The 19,151-nt window shown below is 37.9% G+C and overlaps 1 protein-coding gene across 1 annotated transcript; it reads left to right on the top strand.

Annotated features, from left to right (window-relative positions):
• The first annotated feature begins 290 nt into the window (after positions 1 to 290).
• LOC104424329 (cleavage and polyadenylation specificity factor subunit 1) lies at positions 291 to 18,714 on the top strand. Its single transcript, XM_010036703.3, is given in 27 exon segments — positions 291 to 818; positions 2,489 to 2,635; positions 3,665 to 3,818; positions 4,363 to 4,498; positions 4,968 to 5,113; positions 5,819 to 5,914; positions 6,076 to 6,128; positions 6,604 to 6,735; positions 7,234 to 7,285; positions 7,369 to 7,488; positions 7,718 to 7,852; positions 8,227 to 8,355; positions 8,567 to 8,644; positions 9,586 to 9,720; positions 10,464 to 10,558; positions 11,544 to 11,734; positions 12,846 to 13,633; positions 14,392 to 14,472; positions 14,565 to 14,622; positions 14,625 to 14,638; positions 14,707 to 14,784; positions 15,317 to 15,547; positions 15,738 to 15,869; positions 16,090 to 16,266; positions 16,513 to 16,698; positions 17,536 to 17,921; positions 18,261 to 18,714. Coding segments are annotated over 27 exon segments (4,362 nt in total). The 5' UTR covers positions 291 to 501; the 3' UTR covers positions 18,376 to 18,714.
• Positions 18,715 to 19,151: the final 437 nt, after the last annotated feature.

A 19,151-nucleotide genomic window follows, 5' to 3' on the forward strand; every position in this document is an offset into this window, starting at 1 on the left:
TTATATCGTTTACCATTGTTTTACCATTATTCATATTATTTGTTCTATTATTAAAATTTCAGCTAATTTATTTATCTCCTTTTTTCTATATTTATATTTTTTACAGCAATTAAGGACTAAAGAAAGGTTAATTTTACCCTTTTAAAAATCACGTGCATTGCACATACTAGTAAAAAAAATAACGGAAAATTAAGGTATTATGCAGTAGTTGAAAGTTCGAGACGAGTGTATAATACTTCAAAATTAAGGGGTAATTTTCCCTTTTATTCCGCGGATACGTATCATCTCGGGGGCGAAGCGGTCCTTCCCTGCCATCCCACTCCCGCCAAAGGGTTTAAGCTGAAACCCTAGCATCTTCTCTGCATTTGCAGAAGATTCATCGCTGCCAAGTTCATCCTCGATTCTGCCATTCGCTCGGGAAAGCTTCCGTTCTCCTCCCATTCTCTCTCCCCCCCCCTCTCTACTCCCTCCTTCCCTCCGAGACGCTCGCATCGATAGGAGATGAGCTACGCGGCCTACAAGATGATGCACTGGCCCACGGGCATCGACAACTGCGGGTCGGGGTTCATCACTCACAGCCCTTCCGACTTCCCTCCCCGGATTCCGCCGTCGCAGACCGACGATCTCGAGCCGGACTACGCGCCGCCGCGGCGAGAGATCGGACCCGTCCCGAATCTCGTTGTCACCGCCGCGAATGTTCTTGAAGTGTACGTAGTGAGAGTGCAAGAGGACGGCGATAAGGATTCCGGCGAGGCCAAGCGAGGTGGAGCAATGGACGGTGTTTCCGGCGCTTCGCTCGAGCTCGTTTGCCATTACAGGTTCCTGTCTTTCTTCTCATTCTCCTTTACAATTTAGACGCGTAGAGGGAGGAATTCCGTAATCCATGTGATGCAGTACAGACATTCTTAGGAGAGAAATGAGCAACTGCACAGGCAAGCTATAGAGAGAGAATTATGAAATTTTTACTCGTCAAATCCTTGGAGTGACGAGTGTAGCTGAATCGCATGCTAATGCATTCCATCTAGTTCCATATGATCAGCAACTCTAGCAAGAATATCGACCAACCGTCAAACTCATTTTTCTGCAAATATGACAACTGACCACGGTGACTAACTCAAGCACAAGACACTTCACTCTCACTCTGCTGTGACAGCTTTGAAAGAGCCAAATGCTATGCTTGAAAACGGTAGATAATTTTCATTTTGGTAAGGGGTTTAATTCAGAGCGAGTAACATTTGTCAACCTCTAGCCCAGTTTCATGTAGAGTTACGCCTAGGCTTGAATTTTAAATTTTTGTGTACGCACAGCCACATTGATGTGTAGCTGGTCATTTTATGGCTTCTTCTCATTGGATAATTTCATCAGTGCAATTTGCAACCAAAAGTTGCTTCTGAGGGAACTACATTAGTCCAGATAAGCATATTGAATGTTTTCTTGTTGGGTGGAACAGCATGGTGTACGAGAAATTTTTCTAGAAGAATAAGGGAGAGAACTGAGAGAAGTCAAATAAAAAGAGCAAGGAGATTAATACTTCTTTTTTTTTTTCCCAATGAAAAGAACAAGGAAACGAGAGAGAATATCAGAAAAGCACACAATAATGGAGGGAACTTACCAAATCTTGTTGCTTAATGAATCTGGAACCGTGAACACAGCTTCTTATACACTTGCTATGCACTTCATTTTCATGTAACAGAATTAGATGGGAGAAACTATCTCAAACTAATTAAGGAGATGCCTACTGGTAAACTACTTATCATTGTGTGATACCTCTTGACATTGTTCATTTGGCATTCATGATAAGATTTTAACAATGGGCTCATAATTACAAAAAATTAAGGATCTGGGTTCTGCTGCTTGTCAATGCCTAGCTGAAACATGTTATATTGGGGATAGGCTCAACTCTTAGATCAGGAACCCCGGAACATCTGGGTATTATGTAGAGAAGCTCTGATTTGGTTAGTAATCAGCGCCAATGGCAAAGGGGAAAAATTTTCTCATCCTGTAGCCGTTTTCTGTTCAAATTCAGAGAGATAAACTGAAGAACATTTGAGGGAGAAGAGGAGATGTAGATTTATAACTGTATTATTATGACTGGGGACTTAAGTTGCTGTTTCTTTGTAGCATGTGGAGATAACTTTACTTTAGAAGATGTCTTGTTACGGGACAATATCAGTCATACCTTAAAGCTTTCTCCTAGCAATGCAGTGTGGCTATTAGGGACTCCCTCTTTTGTGAAAGTGTCTATAAGGATGTGTTCAGTTATCACTGTGGGTCTTTATATGAGCTTCTTGATGGTATGTTGGTGCTTGGATCCTGTGACAATTTTAATGGGCTCATCCACTAAAGTGTAGTTTGTTAGACTCTGCTTCCAGTAAACCATAGTATGTATTTTCCGCTGGATATCTTACAATGAATAGATATGTTTTGAAGTCTTTGTCTGTTGACTTCATCTTCTTTCCCCGTGCGTTGTGTTTAAATTGAACTGCAGGTTGCATGGTAATGTTGAAAGTATGGCAGTACTGTCAACTGGAGGTGGTAATGGTTCCAGGAGCAGAGATTCTATCATTTTAACATTTCAAGATGCAAAAATTTCCATTTTGGAGTTTGATGATTCGATTCATGGACTTCGCACAACGTAAGAGCGGTTTTATGGCATAGAGTGCTTCTAACGCCAATCATACAGCATGATGGGACATGATGATTATTATTGTGCTATATTAGTTGTCTTATGTCATTTTTTAGCTTTTTGAATTGGATGCTATAAAATTTATGGCAAAATTATTGCAGTATTGCATTTGATGCTTCCATGATGCCACACACCTAAAGAATTTGGTCTTGTCTTTGGGATTCATTCAATCTATTTCTCTACCTCTGAATTTTCTTTTAGTCAGATATTTATGTTGTCCTTTGGCCAGTGTTCTTCAGATCGTTTTATTTAAGGAATCTCTTCTCCTGACTGTGGATGATTTGTTGTTTTAGGGTGCTACCAAATTAATTTTAAGTTAGAGAAGAAAACAGAACCATTCATTTCAGCAATGACTATCATAAAAATGTTGGATTTTTTACTTTTTCCTTTTCTCTTTAAAACTGAATGTAACTAAAAATATTTTTCTAACTTTGAATTTTTTTTGATTTATTAAATTTTTTTTTATGTTATAGTCATTTGCCTTGTCTCCCACTTTTCAGAAAAGATGGCAATCTACACCATTTTTCATATAATCTCCATTTTGGGCAATTGAAATTTTTGTTAGAAAATATTCTTTTCATAAAGAACTGACAAATTCAGATAGCTCTAGAGTTCATTGGGCTTCAACAAGCTCTTTGTTAATGTTCATTGTCACAGATTTGTGGCATCTTAACTTTTTCATCATTTTCCAAATGCTGACCTTTGATATGTTTGGCATCCCACAATCTACAAGAAATGCACATCTCCAATTGTTTGTGCCGTTACCCATCTTAGCATCTATTTTATTGATTGTTTAAGGACATATGTTTTAAGTGTTATGAGTGGTCCTGAATTTTAGTTTTGCATTGGTGCCTTTTTGTTCTTTCTCCTATTCCTTAAGCTAAAAAACACAACATTGGGAAGCTGGTATCATATTACCAATTTATTGTTGTTTATGTTGATATGATGAAACATAATCCTTGATGGTGGCTCTTTCAGATCTATGCATTGTTTTGAGGGTCCAGATTGGCTTCATCTCAAAAGAGGGAGAGAATCTTTTGCCAGAGGCCCACTGGTGAAGGTTGATCCTCAAGGCAGGTGCGGAGGGGTTCTTGTTTATGGTCTGCAAATGATAATGCTTAAGGCTTCTCAGGTCTCTCCTATTTCCTTAGATCTTTTGTCATAGACTTTTAGTCCCCTTTCTGTTCAATTTGCTTCCCTTTGTGTCGGGGGTTCTAATGAAATTTTATCATCTAAGACTTTGTCGTTTTCAGTCTTGGTCCTAGCTCGAATCTAAAATTTTGAGTAATACGAGGCACAAACTTATGTAGCTGTTTGGACAAACTGTTGTGCCCTTTTGGCACTATGTACTCTCCTCTCAATTTTGTTGTGTACCCTCAATCCCTGAGGCAATCGTTGAGTATTGTGAAAGGAGCAATATCTTCTATTCCACTTTGTGGTGTCAAGAGATAGGGGAGTGCATTTCTCAAATGACTTTGTTAATAGAAGTAAGCTGTTAATTGGCCAACCAGTGCAAGTGGGTAATTCACAACTTACTTCTAGGAAAGTTGTGTTTTCCAAGAGATAGTGCAAGCTTATTTCTCAAGTCACCTTTTGTTGTGTTTCCTGAATTCTTTGTGCAACACATTGTTTAGTGCCATTGCTCCTATTGACTCATTGTGGACTTTGGGGCTCAGGTTGGTTCTGGCTTGGTGGGAGATGAGGACACATTTGAATCGGCAGGTGCAGTTTCCATTCGAGTAGAATCATCCTACATAATCAGTCTCCGGGAGTTGGAAATGAAGCATGTAAAAGATTTTGTATTTGTACACGGTGAGAAAGTTGATAACTAACTTCTGTTTTTCCAAGATTTGCTTCTTTTACTGTGTTTCCATGTTATTTTTGTGGTAGAATATATGCCAAGATAGGGTTGGCTTGATACTCGGCAATAGCTCCTAGGCTAGTAAGTGTAAGCTCAATGTTATGGAAACTGCAAACTGCTATTTAAATGGTTTACTAGCTGAGGTGAATGTAGGGAGACAATTTGTTGTGTAAGTCTTGTGAGCTGTGACAACTTGTATGATCATATCTACATATTAATATTTGAAAATGCTGCCATTAGCTTAGCAAACTGCTCTATGTCTCCTTTGTGGAAATTTTTTTCTTGATAGTAATGCATGAAATCTCATGTTGTCTTATGTGAAAAAAATTCACTGGGTTGGTAGCTTTACTTTACCACACTTGTTTAGCCACTTGTGCGAACTAATACATACTAGATTTTTTGCCTCCATGTCTTATTAAGGCTATATTGAGCCTGTGATGGTAATACTTCATGAGCGGGAGCTTACATGGGCGGGACGTGTTTCCTGGAAGAACCATACTTGCATGATATCTGCACTCAGCATTAGCACAACCCTGAAGCAGCATCCTCTGATTTGGTCAGCCTCAGTAAGTTGTCCAGTTGTCAAGTAGATCTTTCTACCTATCCTTTTGATACTCTTAACTGGATCTATCCTCTCTTCGGTGAAGTCATAGTTATTGGACGGTGTAACTTGAATATCTTCACCTAGTCGGTGCCAGTACATTTTGGGCTTATCATTTGTTTATGTCTGATCTTGCAATCATGGTTGAAAGCTCTAACCATTTCCAACTTTTTTTTTTCCATGTTAAATTACTTTACATCAGTTTGTTCAATTCGGAAAAGGAAAGTGACAAACAATTCTTTTTGAAAGCTTGGTAATGCATCCTTGAAATGATGACCAAGTGCTTTTGACTTTTTTCCTCTCAGATGATTGGTTTGATTTCTCAATGTTTTAATGTAGAACAATTCTCTCAGAATGGTCTCATGTGGTTATTACTGTGCATGATGAAACATTTTACTTCTTTTCCTGTTTTTGTTTGCCCCTCCATAGATTAAGTTTACATCAGTTGTGGGAGAAAGCTGATAAGCCGTGCATTTGATTTTGCTTTCTTGAATTAGGACAGATTGTATGGACAATTTTTCACATTAAACCTTTGTAATGTTCTTTGATTTCTGAAGACTGCGAAAATATGGAAAACCATTCTACGACCTAGAGCAGCCCTTGATGATATTTATATCTATTTAAGATGCTTTATATTCTTCTTTACTTTTTCGTTTTCTCCTCTTGTCAGAATCTCCCTCATGATGCCTACAAGCTTCTTGCAGTACCTTCTCCAATCGGTGGGGTTCTTGTGATTTCTGCTAATGCTATTCATTATCACAGTCAGGTAGTTTATCTGACTCTCCAGAAGCATGCATTTAAGATGCGTATAAGTGTCTAGCTGTTTCTATTATCTAGTGGGATTTTGCAGTTGTTTTTTATTTTTTTTCACAGTTATTGATCAAATTATTATGTGTTCCCCTGAACAGCTGTTTCCTCTATTTGCAGTCTGCTTCCTGTGTTTTGGCTCTGAATAGTTATGCCAGTTCTGCTGATGGCAGGTAATCTACTTACTCTTGAAATGCTACTTGATTTCTGTGGTTTTATTACATGTTTGATTGGTTTGCTAAAGTGACGTTGGTACGTTTCTACTCTTAATGAATTAATAGTTGTTAATTGCTCAACTTCTCATGCTTTATCTTCTGGCAAAAGACAAACTGTGTTTTCTTCAGCTTTTTAATTCCCATACCGTGCTCCTAGTAGAAGAAGACATTAGTATACAACAAAAGAATTGAAAAAGATAATATAGGAAGTTACTTTGCACTGATTTTTGGTGAAGTTCACTGAATCATGCATCCTTTGTGTGTTTTTAGCAAGATCTTAACTCTTGATTTGGTACTAGGAGTGACGTTCATAGCATCTGATCAAAGCTTCTTTAGTTCAATTATTTCTTCAAATATGTTTACTCATGTCCATCAGGTTATTTCATCATTGTGCTCATGGTTGATTATATATATTATTTTGTTGAGATTTCAGTCAAGAGATGCCAAAGTCGAGTTTCAGTGTTGAGCTTGATGCTGCCAGTGCCACTTGGTTACTGAATGATGTGGTCTTGCTGTCGACCAAAACCGGGGAGTTGTTGCTGCTCACCCTTGTTTATGACGGGCGGTCAGTGATTGCTATTATTTTTCTACTTTTTTCTGTTCCTTCTCTTCTGGCTTAAAAGATTGATCTTTCTTCTCTTTTTATATTTTGTCTGTGTTGGAGCTGTTAGATTTGTTTTGATCTCATGTATCTATAAGAGTTTTACTTCCTTTTTGGGAATACTGTGATGCACATAGTTTTTGTTATCTACATGTGCATATATATTTTTATTTCCTTATGTCTAAATATTTTCAAAAAAGAAAAAGTGCAGACTTCCTAATAGATCCTGTCTTGGTTCTCAGCATAATGTTGTCACTGCAGTAGGTATGTGTGCCGGTTTTGATCCAAAGGTGTTTTCATCTGTTCTTCCCATTTTAAAAGCCACCAACCTTTGTTATTATGTCTGGTTGCTGAATATGATCGCATCTTTGCAGTATTTAGCAGTTGTATTTTCTGTTCTTGCTACTTTAATTATGATGACTGGAATCTTCTCACGTCCATAATAATATTTCCCATCTATAGTGTGGTGCAGCGATTGGATCTTGCAAAGTCAAAGGCTTCTGTGCTTACTTCTGTAAGTTATTTTCATGTTTGGAACTCTCTTATCAGGTTGCTTTTGCATTGGCACATCATTAATGACTATGCTCCTTGTCTTAGGGGATTACAACAATTGGAAATTCCTTATTTTTCCTGGGCAGTCGGTTGGGAGACAGTTTGTTGGTGCAATATACTTGTGGGTTTGGAACCTCAAAGCCTTCATCTGGTTTGAAGGAAGAGGTCTGTGGTGGAATGAAGAGTTTTGCTACTTGCGATGTCTTATTCACTGTTCACTCTTGGGATTCTGAGACACGTCATTTCTTAAGCACTTGTTCTGTACCTTCTGCCTACAAAATTTTGATACCATAAACTGAATGAAGCTGCTCTTAATTTCTGAAACATTTGGTTGGTTTTTCGGCTGTTCTTTCTTCGGGGTGTTGATAAATCCTTTTGTTGATGAGTTTTTTAGGTGGGAGACATTGAAGGTGATGCCCCTCTGGCGAAGAGGTTGCGCAGGTCCTCTTCTGATGCTTTGCAAGACATGGTTGGTGGAGAGGAGCTCTCTATACATGGTTTGACGCCAAGTAATGCAGAATCTGCACAGGTCTCTCTCTCTCTCTCTGTGCATACATTCACAGGCTAAAATGCTTCCTTCCTTGCTTTCCTTTCTCGAAACAATTAAAATGTATATTCCATGAAATTGAATCCTGTTTAAAATGTTTACTGTGCTAGAGGAAGGTGGAATTCTTGTTTGGCCTAACATATTACACTCCCTCGATCTTCATATTTCTTGCTGAAGCATGAGTGCACATGTCTTTTGTAAGAAACGAAAGCTCTTCCTGCCTCAAACTGACATTTTTCTTCAATGCATTGGCATAATCTTTTAGTATGTTATTGTGTAATGATTGATCTTATCATTGTTGAAGCTGTGCCTACTTTGTACTTAAGAATTGGATTGTAACCCTTTCCTATCTGCAGAAAACCTTTTCATTTGCAGTGAGGGACTCTTTGATTAACATCGGCCCTCTGAAAGATTTTGCATATGGTTTGCGGATCAATGCTGATGCTAATGCAACTGGAGTTGCAAAACAAAGCAACTATGAACTGGTTAGTGTAGCAAGTAGCAACTCCTGTTTTTGACTGTGTACAGTATATACATCATAATATGACATGTCTATTGTCATTGCATCCATGAGTGTTTTCACCAATCATTTACTAACACCAGCTGACTAATTTGTTACATATTGTAAGTTACTAGCACATTTCAATTTTTTAAACCAAAAGTTACATTCTTCATACCTTTCCAGTGATTGTGCAGGTGTGTTGTTCTGGTCATGGGAAGAACGGTTCTCTGTGTGTTCTGAGGCAGTCAGTTCGTCCAGAAATAATTACTGAGGTGTGTGGCAGTGTATTTGTCTTAGGATATCTCATTAAATGTTTTAGCTCTGTTATAGGTCTCTTCATCACTGTACCGGAAAAAAGATGGGGGCATAAGAATAGCCTCCCATAAATAATTTTTCCTCTTCTTTCTTCTGTTGATATGTTGTTTGGACAGGGTACTGGTTGAACTTTCAAGAGTCAGGCAATCTATTGGCCAAAAGTAGGGTTGTAGTCCGTTGAGTTTTGATGGTCATGATCTTCTCAGGGATCTATTTGTTCTATTTATATTGCTGGGATAGAGCAAACATTAATTAGCCTTCTTTGTCTGCTTCCTACCCTCTTCGAAGGTTTGAGAGTCTTCTACCGGGTTTGTGGTCATTTGTTTGTTCTCAAGTGCAAGTAGACGGAAAATTGGTTTGAGTGGTTTTGTTGCCAAATAGATTAATGCGATGTCTATTTATTCTATTTTTAAATTCTGACCCCTTTGAATGGTATCTTGAAGCACAATGGTGAGTGGTGATGGGTTAGACTGGCCAATAAACATTTCTGTTGCAATGTATGATGCTGATTGATAAAGGATGATATGGTCAGTGGTATTCCGCAGAACTTTATTTGCCTAGTAGTGTAATTACCCAGTTTATTGGCCTTTATTACCAGAGAATCACTAATTACTGACGTGTGGTTAATCTATGAGACACAAAAATATTACCAGAGAAAAAAATTCAGTGGACTAGATATGTTCCTCTATAATCATTGACACTCTTATTCTGACGGGGGCTCGTTGAAGTTTGTTCTTGTGATCCTGCATAATTCTAGTAGTTGGTGGAATGTTAGTGAGGGATGGACAAACTTGCTCTTAGCGGTTCTTTCTACACTATCATCAAGTTATCCTTATGTTGCCCTTCTTCATTGCACTTCACAGTATTTCCTATCATCATATCGATTATCCTTTTGCAGGTTGAACTACCAGGTTGCAAAGGCATTTGGACCGTCTACCACAAGAACACCCGTGGTTTAGATTCTTCCAAAGTTGGGGTTGATGACGACGAATATCATGCATATTTAATTATTAGTCTGGAAAGTCGTACCATGGTAATTTCTCTTGCTTTATGTTGAATATTTGTGCTTGATAGACTTTTAGAGTGTAGTTAATTTCTTATTTGCATCTGGTAATAGAATTGGCAGATGCGATCATTAGCTTGATGGTTGCTGCTTTTGCCACATTGGGTTCTTAGCTATTGTGTATTACTTCTGAGCTTTTCAGCACAGAAATTTCATGGTTCTTTTTCTGATGAGGCAAATCTATGGTAGAGATAATCATATATTAAATTGGTCTTTCTATATGCATTACAGTCTCTATTCGCAATTTTGCCAGCATTTGCAGTTAGTCATTGTTCTCTGTTATTTTGGGATTGTTAGTACATAAATATGCTTGAAGTCAAAATGGTGAGGGAGAAATGATGCAATGAAGGACTGCCTTCTAAGTTTTCCTGCTCTTCTTTATTGTCAATTTAGAATCCTAAACTCACTAGATTCATCACCTAGTGGACCCTAAATGTGATGCCTGTACTTTTCCCTTGCCATTTTTCACTGAATTTGAAGATGATCTTGTCCTGCCTTTAAACATGCGGCATCAATCTTTCTGCATTAAACCTGCAGCATGAATCTCTCATTCTTATTGTCATGTTCTCAAGAATCCCTAAGGGCTCTCGGTAACAAATCCTAGGGTAAGCTACATGCAGATATGCATATCAATATTGCAGATACATGTACACATATATGTGCATTTTTCTTCCCCCATCATCACCTGCAGCTAGCATCACTGTCTGTATCAGGTGCTTGAAACGGCTGATCTTCTCAATGAAGTCACTGAAAGTGTTGATTATTATGTGCAAGGACGAACTATTGCTGCTGGGAATCTATTTGGAAGGTGTGTTCAAATATTATTGTTAATTTTTTCTACAAGTCAGAAAAGCATTTTACTAGCAATGGGTGTTTATGACAAGTGACATTGTGCCTTCCTAGCTGTCATCATGGCTTGGTGTCTAATTAGTTAGCCATATGTAATCATCAGAAGTAGATATTTATGTTCTTGATGTGTTTTTAATTATTTCAAGATTATCTTTGTTTTAGTATGATTTTTAATTGTCATAGACATTATCAGATTCTGCTTTGGTATTATCTGCTCATTGAGCCATGAGATAATGTGGATGAGCAGGTAATATGTTAATAGTTTGAAGCATGAGGAAATAGCTGTATGGGGTAATTCTATTTTTAATATCTTACATTTTCTTTTTTTATATAACCTGAAACATCTGAAACATTTCAACATGTTCATATATTGACATTTGGAGTCATGTATAGATTTGCAGTTTCACACTGACTTTGTTATAAATATTTTGCAGTCTGCTAATTTCAAATAAGCTTTGAATGCAGTTGCAGTTATTGCTGTCTAACTTAATCCTTGCTAACGTTGTTCTTCTTCTATATGGGTTGATCTACCTTTTAACTTCTTTACATTTACTTTGACATTTATTTAACCCGAAACACTTACGTTATAAAATAGCGAAATGTTGACATGTAGAATCATATATAATATTGCAGCTTTCACCCTTTGACTTTATTGAGTATGATTTGCAGTCTGCATACTTTGTATAAGCTTTGAACGCGTTTGTTGCTGTCTCACTTAATTTGAGTTAACTTCCTTCTTCTGTTTCTCTTTCTTAGATATTCATGTAATGATGTTCTGACAGAAAAATGACAGTAAGAGAATCTGGGCTGTTTCACCTTCTTTAATGTTTTCTTTAATGAATATTTTGAAGTACTTATCACTTATTGTGTAGGTTTTATTTCTGTGTATGGGTCAGTGTTTTCCAATTAGTGTCACCTAATTTTTTCCTGCTTCCTGTATGAAGGCGACGAGTTATTCAGGTTTGTGAACGTGGAGCACGTGTCCTCAATGGTTCTTCTATGACACAAGATTTAAACTTAGTGGCCTCTAACTCTGAATTAGCGTCTGAGAGTTGCATGGTCTTAACTGTATCGATTGCTGATCCATATGTCTTACTAAAGATGACTGATGGAAGCATTCGGCTTCTTGTTGGAGGTAACTACCACTTCTTTTATTCTAAGATGATACTTTGTCATTGATCTTACTTATTTGCTAGAATTATATAGACTACATGAGAGTTTCTCTAATAGCACGCGTTCAAAGGGGAAAAAAGTCTATAGTGCATACATCTTTGTGTTTGGGGATGAAGTTTCGATAGTTATGGTTATTAAGACCTTTTCGTATGAGTTGTATAACTTACTTAGTTTCACTTACTCTTTTTTCCATGATCAATTTTGTGTGGATTCTTGTCTGGTGAATGTGGCCCCAGGAACTTGCCCGGTAATGGTATAAAAATTCTTGAATCTGTCATATTTGACCCATAATTGCATGCTATGGAACTGTAGACAGTAGTAACATGTGATCAGGTTTTTGAATCTGCTGAGAGAGGCTTACTTGGTGGTGCAAGCAATCTGTGCTAAATCTTGTCAAATAATTATAGGTCATTAAGTGTTCCCAAATAATGATTACAGCGTTACTTGTTTAGTCTCTTTAATTCACTTTGTGCAATGGATTCTAATTTCCATGATCCATATTATCAACATCTCGGTGTCCTCATGCATGATAACCAGTTATACTTGTACATTTCTCAGTTTGGAGTTTGTGAGTCACTGACATGCCTTGCTGTGATATTATCTTTAAAAAATTTGGAACAGCTCATGCAGAGTATATGCTTATAGTTGATACGCATCACATATTGATGTTTTCGAGATTTGATTACTCTTGCACTATGAAAGTGGTTTCAAACTTAAAAGCTGACCTATCTCAGAAGAATAGATATGCTTATATGCAATAGGCAACAAATCTGTATCTGGAGTTTTCTTTCATAGATTTAACTTGTTTTTCTTTTCTAGTCCTTTTTTCTTCTGATATCCTCATGGATCCAAATAAATGAAAGAAGTTCAATAAGCACCAGCACTTGAGTGGGACCGGGTATGCCTTTTTGGCACAGGCCACTGTCACAGAGGGATAATCTGTTGACTTGACTTGGATATAAATCTGATTCTGCATAGACGCTTATACGAGTTGTCAGTGGATATCGTGTTTCTATTTCTGCAACCTTGCTTTGGAATTCCTTTTGCATTAATTTGAATACTTCGTTTTGCAGATCCATCTACATGTACTGTTTCTGTTGTGACTCCAGCGACATTTGATGGCTCAAAAAAGTTTGTGTCTGCCTGTACACTCTATCATGATAAAGGTCCAGAACCTTGGCTTAGGAAGACCAATCCTGATGCATGGCTAACTACAGGTATAGATGAGGCCATTGACGGGGCTGATGGTGCAACTCAGGACCAGGGGGATATATATTGTGTGGTTTGCTACGAAAGTGGTGCCCTCGAAATGTTTGATGTTCCCAATTTCAGTTGTGTTTTCTCTGTGGATAAATTTGTGTCTGGAAAGATGCATCTCGTTGATACCTTCATGCAAGAAGAACTTGGTGATTTTCAGAAAGGAAATTTGGTAGGTTCTAATGAATCAGCCGGCCCAGGGAAGAAAGAAAATGCACAGAGTACAAAGGTTCTAGAGTTGGCCATGTATAGATGGTCTGGACAGCATAGCCGCCCTTTCCTTTTCGCAATATTGAATGATGGGACAATTCTTTGTTATCATGCCTATTTGTTTGAAGGTTCAGAAAGTGGTATAAAAAATGAAGCCACGGTTGCTAATAACAATTTTAGCAGCAAAGGCATTAATAGTGGTTCCAGGCTTAGAAATCTTCGATTCTTACGCGTTGCCTTGGACACATATACAAGAGAAGAGATGACCATAGGAAGCTCGTGCAATAGAGTTACATTCTTCAAGAATATTGGAGGATATCAAGGATTGTTTCTTTCTGGTTCAAGACCTTCTTGGTTTATGGTTATCAGAGAGAGGCTTCGGATTCATCCGCAGGTTTGGACACTTTGTTTTTGTTAGTGACAATAGTATTTGGAGCAATCAAACCTTTTAGATGCTTTTTTCCAGAATATCAAAATATACTTACTGTGGAAAAATTCCAGTTAATATTCCTATCATTTGATTAAATACTCTATTCCTCTTGAAGTTTGACAGAAATTTACAGATGTAAGTGCTGGTTTATAGATAAGTCTACAGATTTTAAGTTTTGGGTTGAGATAGGGTGATTGTTTGTTGTGTCCAGGAAAACTGAGTTATGGCAATATTATTTTCCCTTTTGAATATTCTTTCTGCTTGGATCTTTGCAAGTTACTGGAGATGAACTGTCTCCTGATGGAATTGGCTAATTCTTTTCTTAACTCATGCGATTTATCTCGTCTGTAACCGTGTGTATGTGCATGCTAGAGAAATTAGCTTGAATTTGGTCTACTGATTCATGTTAATGAGTTTTATCAAAGATGAATAATTGCTACTTTGACTGGCATAAGCTGGCACTTTAGGTTGTCCAAGTAAATTTTCCTTCCATCATTTTGTCTTCCAATTTTGACAGATTTTTTCATAAGAGTAAATTATTTGATAGGTCTATTACTTTTTCTGTTTTATTTTTTATGGATGGAGTCTGGAGGCTTCTTTTCCTCTGGTGCAACAAACTAATAATATTCTTAAAGTTATTGCTGTTAGGGTGGCTCATCATAGGTTCCATCTTCAAGTTTTTATTTTGTCTGGAGCATCTAACTGTGCTAACTTTCATGCAGTTATGTGATGGATCAATTGTCGCCTTCACTGTTTTCCATAATGTAAACTGTAATCGTGGGCTCATATATGTGACCTCACAGGTTAGTGCATAGCTTTTTGCAGGCTGATTATGTGCAATATCAAGTTCTGAATCTCTTCCTTTTTTTACCTCTAAAATGTTTCGACATTCCAGGGTGTTCTAAAAATTTGCCAACTGCCATCTAATTGACAACTATTGACAGTACAAAACTATTCCCAGTACAAAAGGTATTCCTTACTAAAATGCAAGTCAACCTTCTTGCTTATGATGCTAGTGATCATTTACTTTTTATCAGATTCCACTGAAAGGAACTCCACATCAAGTTACTTACTTTGCCGAGAAGAATCTGTACCCACTTATAGTTTCAACTCTGGTAAGTAATGCTTAAAACATTTTCTCCTTCACATTCTTTTCTCTGGTATTACAGATGTACCAGAAGCTTATGCATCCTTCCGCATAACATGTAATGCAGTATTTTTATGAATTTTATGATGTGTCTGTCAGCTGAGCTGTCTTTTTGCCAGCAATGCACACACGTATACTTCGTAGAGGATGTTTGTTTTTTCTACAGTCGCATACATGGAAGTAGTGTCATGAGTTAAGATGCCTGGTTGATGATGTGGTCGATTCTTTGGAGTTTTCTTCTTGTCGAACTGTGAAAACATGCCTATTGGTGTTTGCTTGGTTTGTTTCCCCCTGCTAAACTCCAGTCTTAGCATGATGTTTTGCTGGTGATCTTAAGTTGCACATCAACCTCCTTTTTCTAAGGTTTTCTACTTCTAATGAGCGGTTGCTGTTGGGCATCCACATTTCGATTCTCATTTGAATTTAAGATGTGACACATAAGATACTCTTCATATGCAGTTTGAGGTCTGATTGCATCTGGTCCTTCTTTGCTTATGCAGGTTCATCGGCCATTGAATCAAGTTGTTTCATCTCTTGTTGATCAAGAAGTTAGCCATCAGATTGAAAATCACAGTCTAAATCCTGATGACATACACCGAACTTATGCAGTTGATGAGTTTGAGGTTCGGATCTTGGAACCAGAAAAGTCTGGAGGACCTTGGCTGACCAAGGCTACAATTCCCATGCAAAATTCTGAGAATGCATTAACCGTGCGTGTTGTAACACTGCTTGTAAGTCTGGAACCTTGTGAACCGAGCTGTTTTTAACTCTTTTAATTTATCTGTCCCTGCCATTTTTTTCCAAAGGAATGCTGGTCCGTGGAAGTGTTATTTAGGTGATGCATGTAAAAGAAAAACTCTTTTGTCCATTTAAGTCATCCTTTATTTTGGGTATATTGCTTATTATATTGTAACATTGCAGAATATGACGACAAAGGAAAATGAGACACTTTTAGCTATTGGAACTGCTTATGTTCAAGGTGAGGATGTTGCTGCAAGAGGGCGCATACTTTTGTTTTCTATGGGGAAAGACACTGACAATCCTCAAACTCTGGTATGTATTTGAGCTGGACAGGACAACCATCAATCAAATCTAATGTGTCCCTGTTCTTCATACGAATCATATGGAGATTGTCATGCCATGTGATCGTTTTGGATGTTTGTTCATTATCATCTTGTCCTTTCTTGTAATGGTGTACGTTAAACAGGATAGTCTTAGATGTTCCATTTTCTGCTTGTTCTATCAATGCTGACTCTGCCAGCATCTGTTCCAGGTTTCAGAGGTTTACTCGAAGGAATTGAAGGGTGCTATATCTGCTGTAGCCTCACTTCAAGGCTATCTACTGATAGCTTCTGGTCCCAAGATAATTTTACACAAATGGAATGGAACTGAATTGACTGGTGTAGCATTTTTTGATGCCCCGCCTCTACACGTTGTTAGCTTGAATGTTGTATGTGTGACTTCCTTACCTTTTCTCCTCCTCTTTTTCACCTAAGCATCTGTCTGGTGTGACTTATTGCTGTTTTTTTATGTAAAAAGGCTTCTAAACATGATTGCTGAGAAGGCCTTGATGCTTTTGATCATAGTTACCCAACTGTAAATGAATATGATTATTCTCTTGCAAAATAAATGCTGTCAGCTGAGAGGAATTTGCTGTAATTTTTCTCCTCACTTGTGCCCCTGCATGTGGCTTCAGGTCAAGAATTTTATTCTACTTGGTGACATCCACAAGAGCATATACTTCCTCAGCTGGAAAGAACAAGGCTCTCAGCTTAACTTGTTGGCCAAAGATTTTGGTTCCTTGGATTGTTTCGCAACGGAGTTTCTAATTGATGGAAGTACATTGAGTCTGATTGTATCCGATGAGCAAAAAAATGTTCAGGTGAGGTCACTCCCTCTGCATGTTGAGTTTGTTTGTTCTTGCTTGACTAAGGTGAGGTGATGATGGTGTTAATTGTGCTTGCCTTTACCTGTTGTTTGACAAGTTGAAATGGATGGGGTTATTAAGATTTACCTGTGCTGTCTAGAATTTTGCTCATTCAGGACTCACATGATGTTTGCTTGCCTTTGGATCAGCTGGTTGGTTGGTTCTCATTCCTTCTGTGAAAATTAACCTTATGTGCCCGATTGATGACCCTGATGTTGTGCTTGAGTACTGAAATATTCCAGTAATTCACACATGAGAACACATAAAGAAAAAAAAACATGAGTAAAATAAACCAAAGGAAGCAGTGTTGCTCGAACTATTATCAATAATGACCCAAAAGAAAGAAGCAGCATATCTAGTCTAGATTTAGATGCAAGGACTAATGTTCAATATGCTAAAGAAGCTTTTCATTAAATATTTTTCAGCAAAATATCTTGTATGTGATGGACTCGGTGAAAACAGGTGAAATTGATTGATGAGCAAGTTAATGAACAGAACCATTTTCCGTGAAGAATCTTGCACATGATGGGTTCTGAAAACAGTTGGAATTAACTATTAAAGAAATTCTCAAGTTTACTTAAGAGTTAGCATTTAAAGAATCTTGCACATGTTGGGTTCTGAGAACAGTTGGAATTAACCATTAAAGAAATTCTCAAGTCAACTCGAGAGTTAGCATTTACGGTAAAAAATAATGGATAACTATTTACTTTTGAGAATTTGTTTTGAAAATAATGCTCCAATTAAAATTCTTGGCTATTGACATGTAAGTTCCTATATCTTTTTAATAAGCAGGTGTTCTATTATGCACCCAAGATGTCTGAGAGTTGGAAGGGACAGAAACTTCTCTCAAGGGCAGAATTTCATGTAGGTGCTCATGTGACAAAATTCATGCGGTTGCAGATGCTTCCTACTTCCTCCAGTCAAAGTGGTCCTACTCCTGTTTCGGACAAGACCAACCGGTTTGCTTTGTTATTTGGTACCCTAGATGGCAGCATTGGCTGCATTGCTCCTCTTGATGAGCTAACCTTCCGTAGACTCCAGTCACTACAGAGAAAGCTTGTTGACGCTGTTCCCCATGTTGCTGGCTTGAATCCAAGATCCTTCCGCCAGTTCCACTCTAATGGGAAAGCACATCGGCCAGGCCCTGACAGTATTGTTGACTGTGAACTGCTTTACCAGTAAGTTCTATATTCCATTTGCATTCTTATCAGTTCTTGAAAGAACACGTTCTTGTATTGATTTGTCTGGTCGGAAGCATATGCATGTGCATAAATGCATACATAAAATGCAGTTAGGTAGGCTCATAAGCATGTTTTTGGCATGTGCTGCACTTTTTGGTGCTCTACTTTCTCACCAACAGTTTGATTGTAGACCTCTGTTTGGGTCATTCATAACATATAGGACTGAACATGTCATGTCTCGTGCATAGAAAGCAAACCAGCTTCTGTACTTTTCTAAGTTGTGAAAAGCTATATATTCCAGGGCTAATATAGTTGTCTTGAATAATACATTCGCAGTTACGAGCTGCTCTCCTTGGATGAACAATTGGAGATAGCGCACCAGATAGGAACAACTCGCTCGCAGATTCTCTCAAATTTGAATGACCTTGTTGAGGGAACAAGTTTCCTATGAGATGTGACGGCAGCCTGGGGGGAATATTACGGGAGTGGTTCAACCAGTGAGCTGTTCGCTCGTGAGCCAAGCTATTTACCGACCTCTGCAGTTCATTATGTAAATATCTCGTCAGCTCATTGGAGAGAGTTCGTATATTGTGGTGCAAGAATCACTGCAATGTGAAGCAACTTGAGGAGTACAATTGAGGGTTAAGGTGAATCTTGAGTCCCCTGGGTTGAGTGTAGTAACTGGATAGTTTTCCTTGTATTTCATATGCGTGAAAAATTGGCCCTCCTAGCGGTCGCTCACTTTTTTGAGAAACAATCCTGCCGGTGTTTTTATGATAAAGTATGCAAACGGCCATGTCCTGATAAAACCTATGATACTAGAAAAAAACAAAATTAAGTATTCATAACAATGGAGTTTTGAATCGAATCAAACTGTAAATAAATAAAATACGTTAATATTGTAAAATATCCGTATCTGCTAATTGTACCGTGTACAACTTCTGAATGAAGAACGGAGAGCAATACAAATATGTTCAGTCGATAAACGACCAATTATATCATTATTCACCCAAAAAATAAAAAATCAATCTCATTGGAGAGATGGAACTCCTCCTGTAGCTAATTATAAATAATCCCGCTCGAGAAAAATAATATATAGCTTAACTTGTAATTAACGAATCAAAACTTTCTATTCTCTTCAAGACGATGGCACACTGATGGGCAGTATCTTCCTTACTTTACAGGGTCAGGGATTGACTACCCTTGCTTTTGCCCCTATTCATATAG

Source organism: Eucalyptus grandis, chromosome 11 (genome assembly GCF_016545825.1).
Source record: "Eucalyptus grandis isolate ANBG69807.140 chromosome 11, ASM1654582v1, whole genome shotgun sequence".
Lineage (NCBI taxonomy): Eukaryota > Viridiplantae > Streptophyta > Magnoliopsida > Myrtales > Myrtaceae > Eucalyptus > Eucalyptus grandis.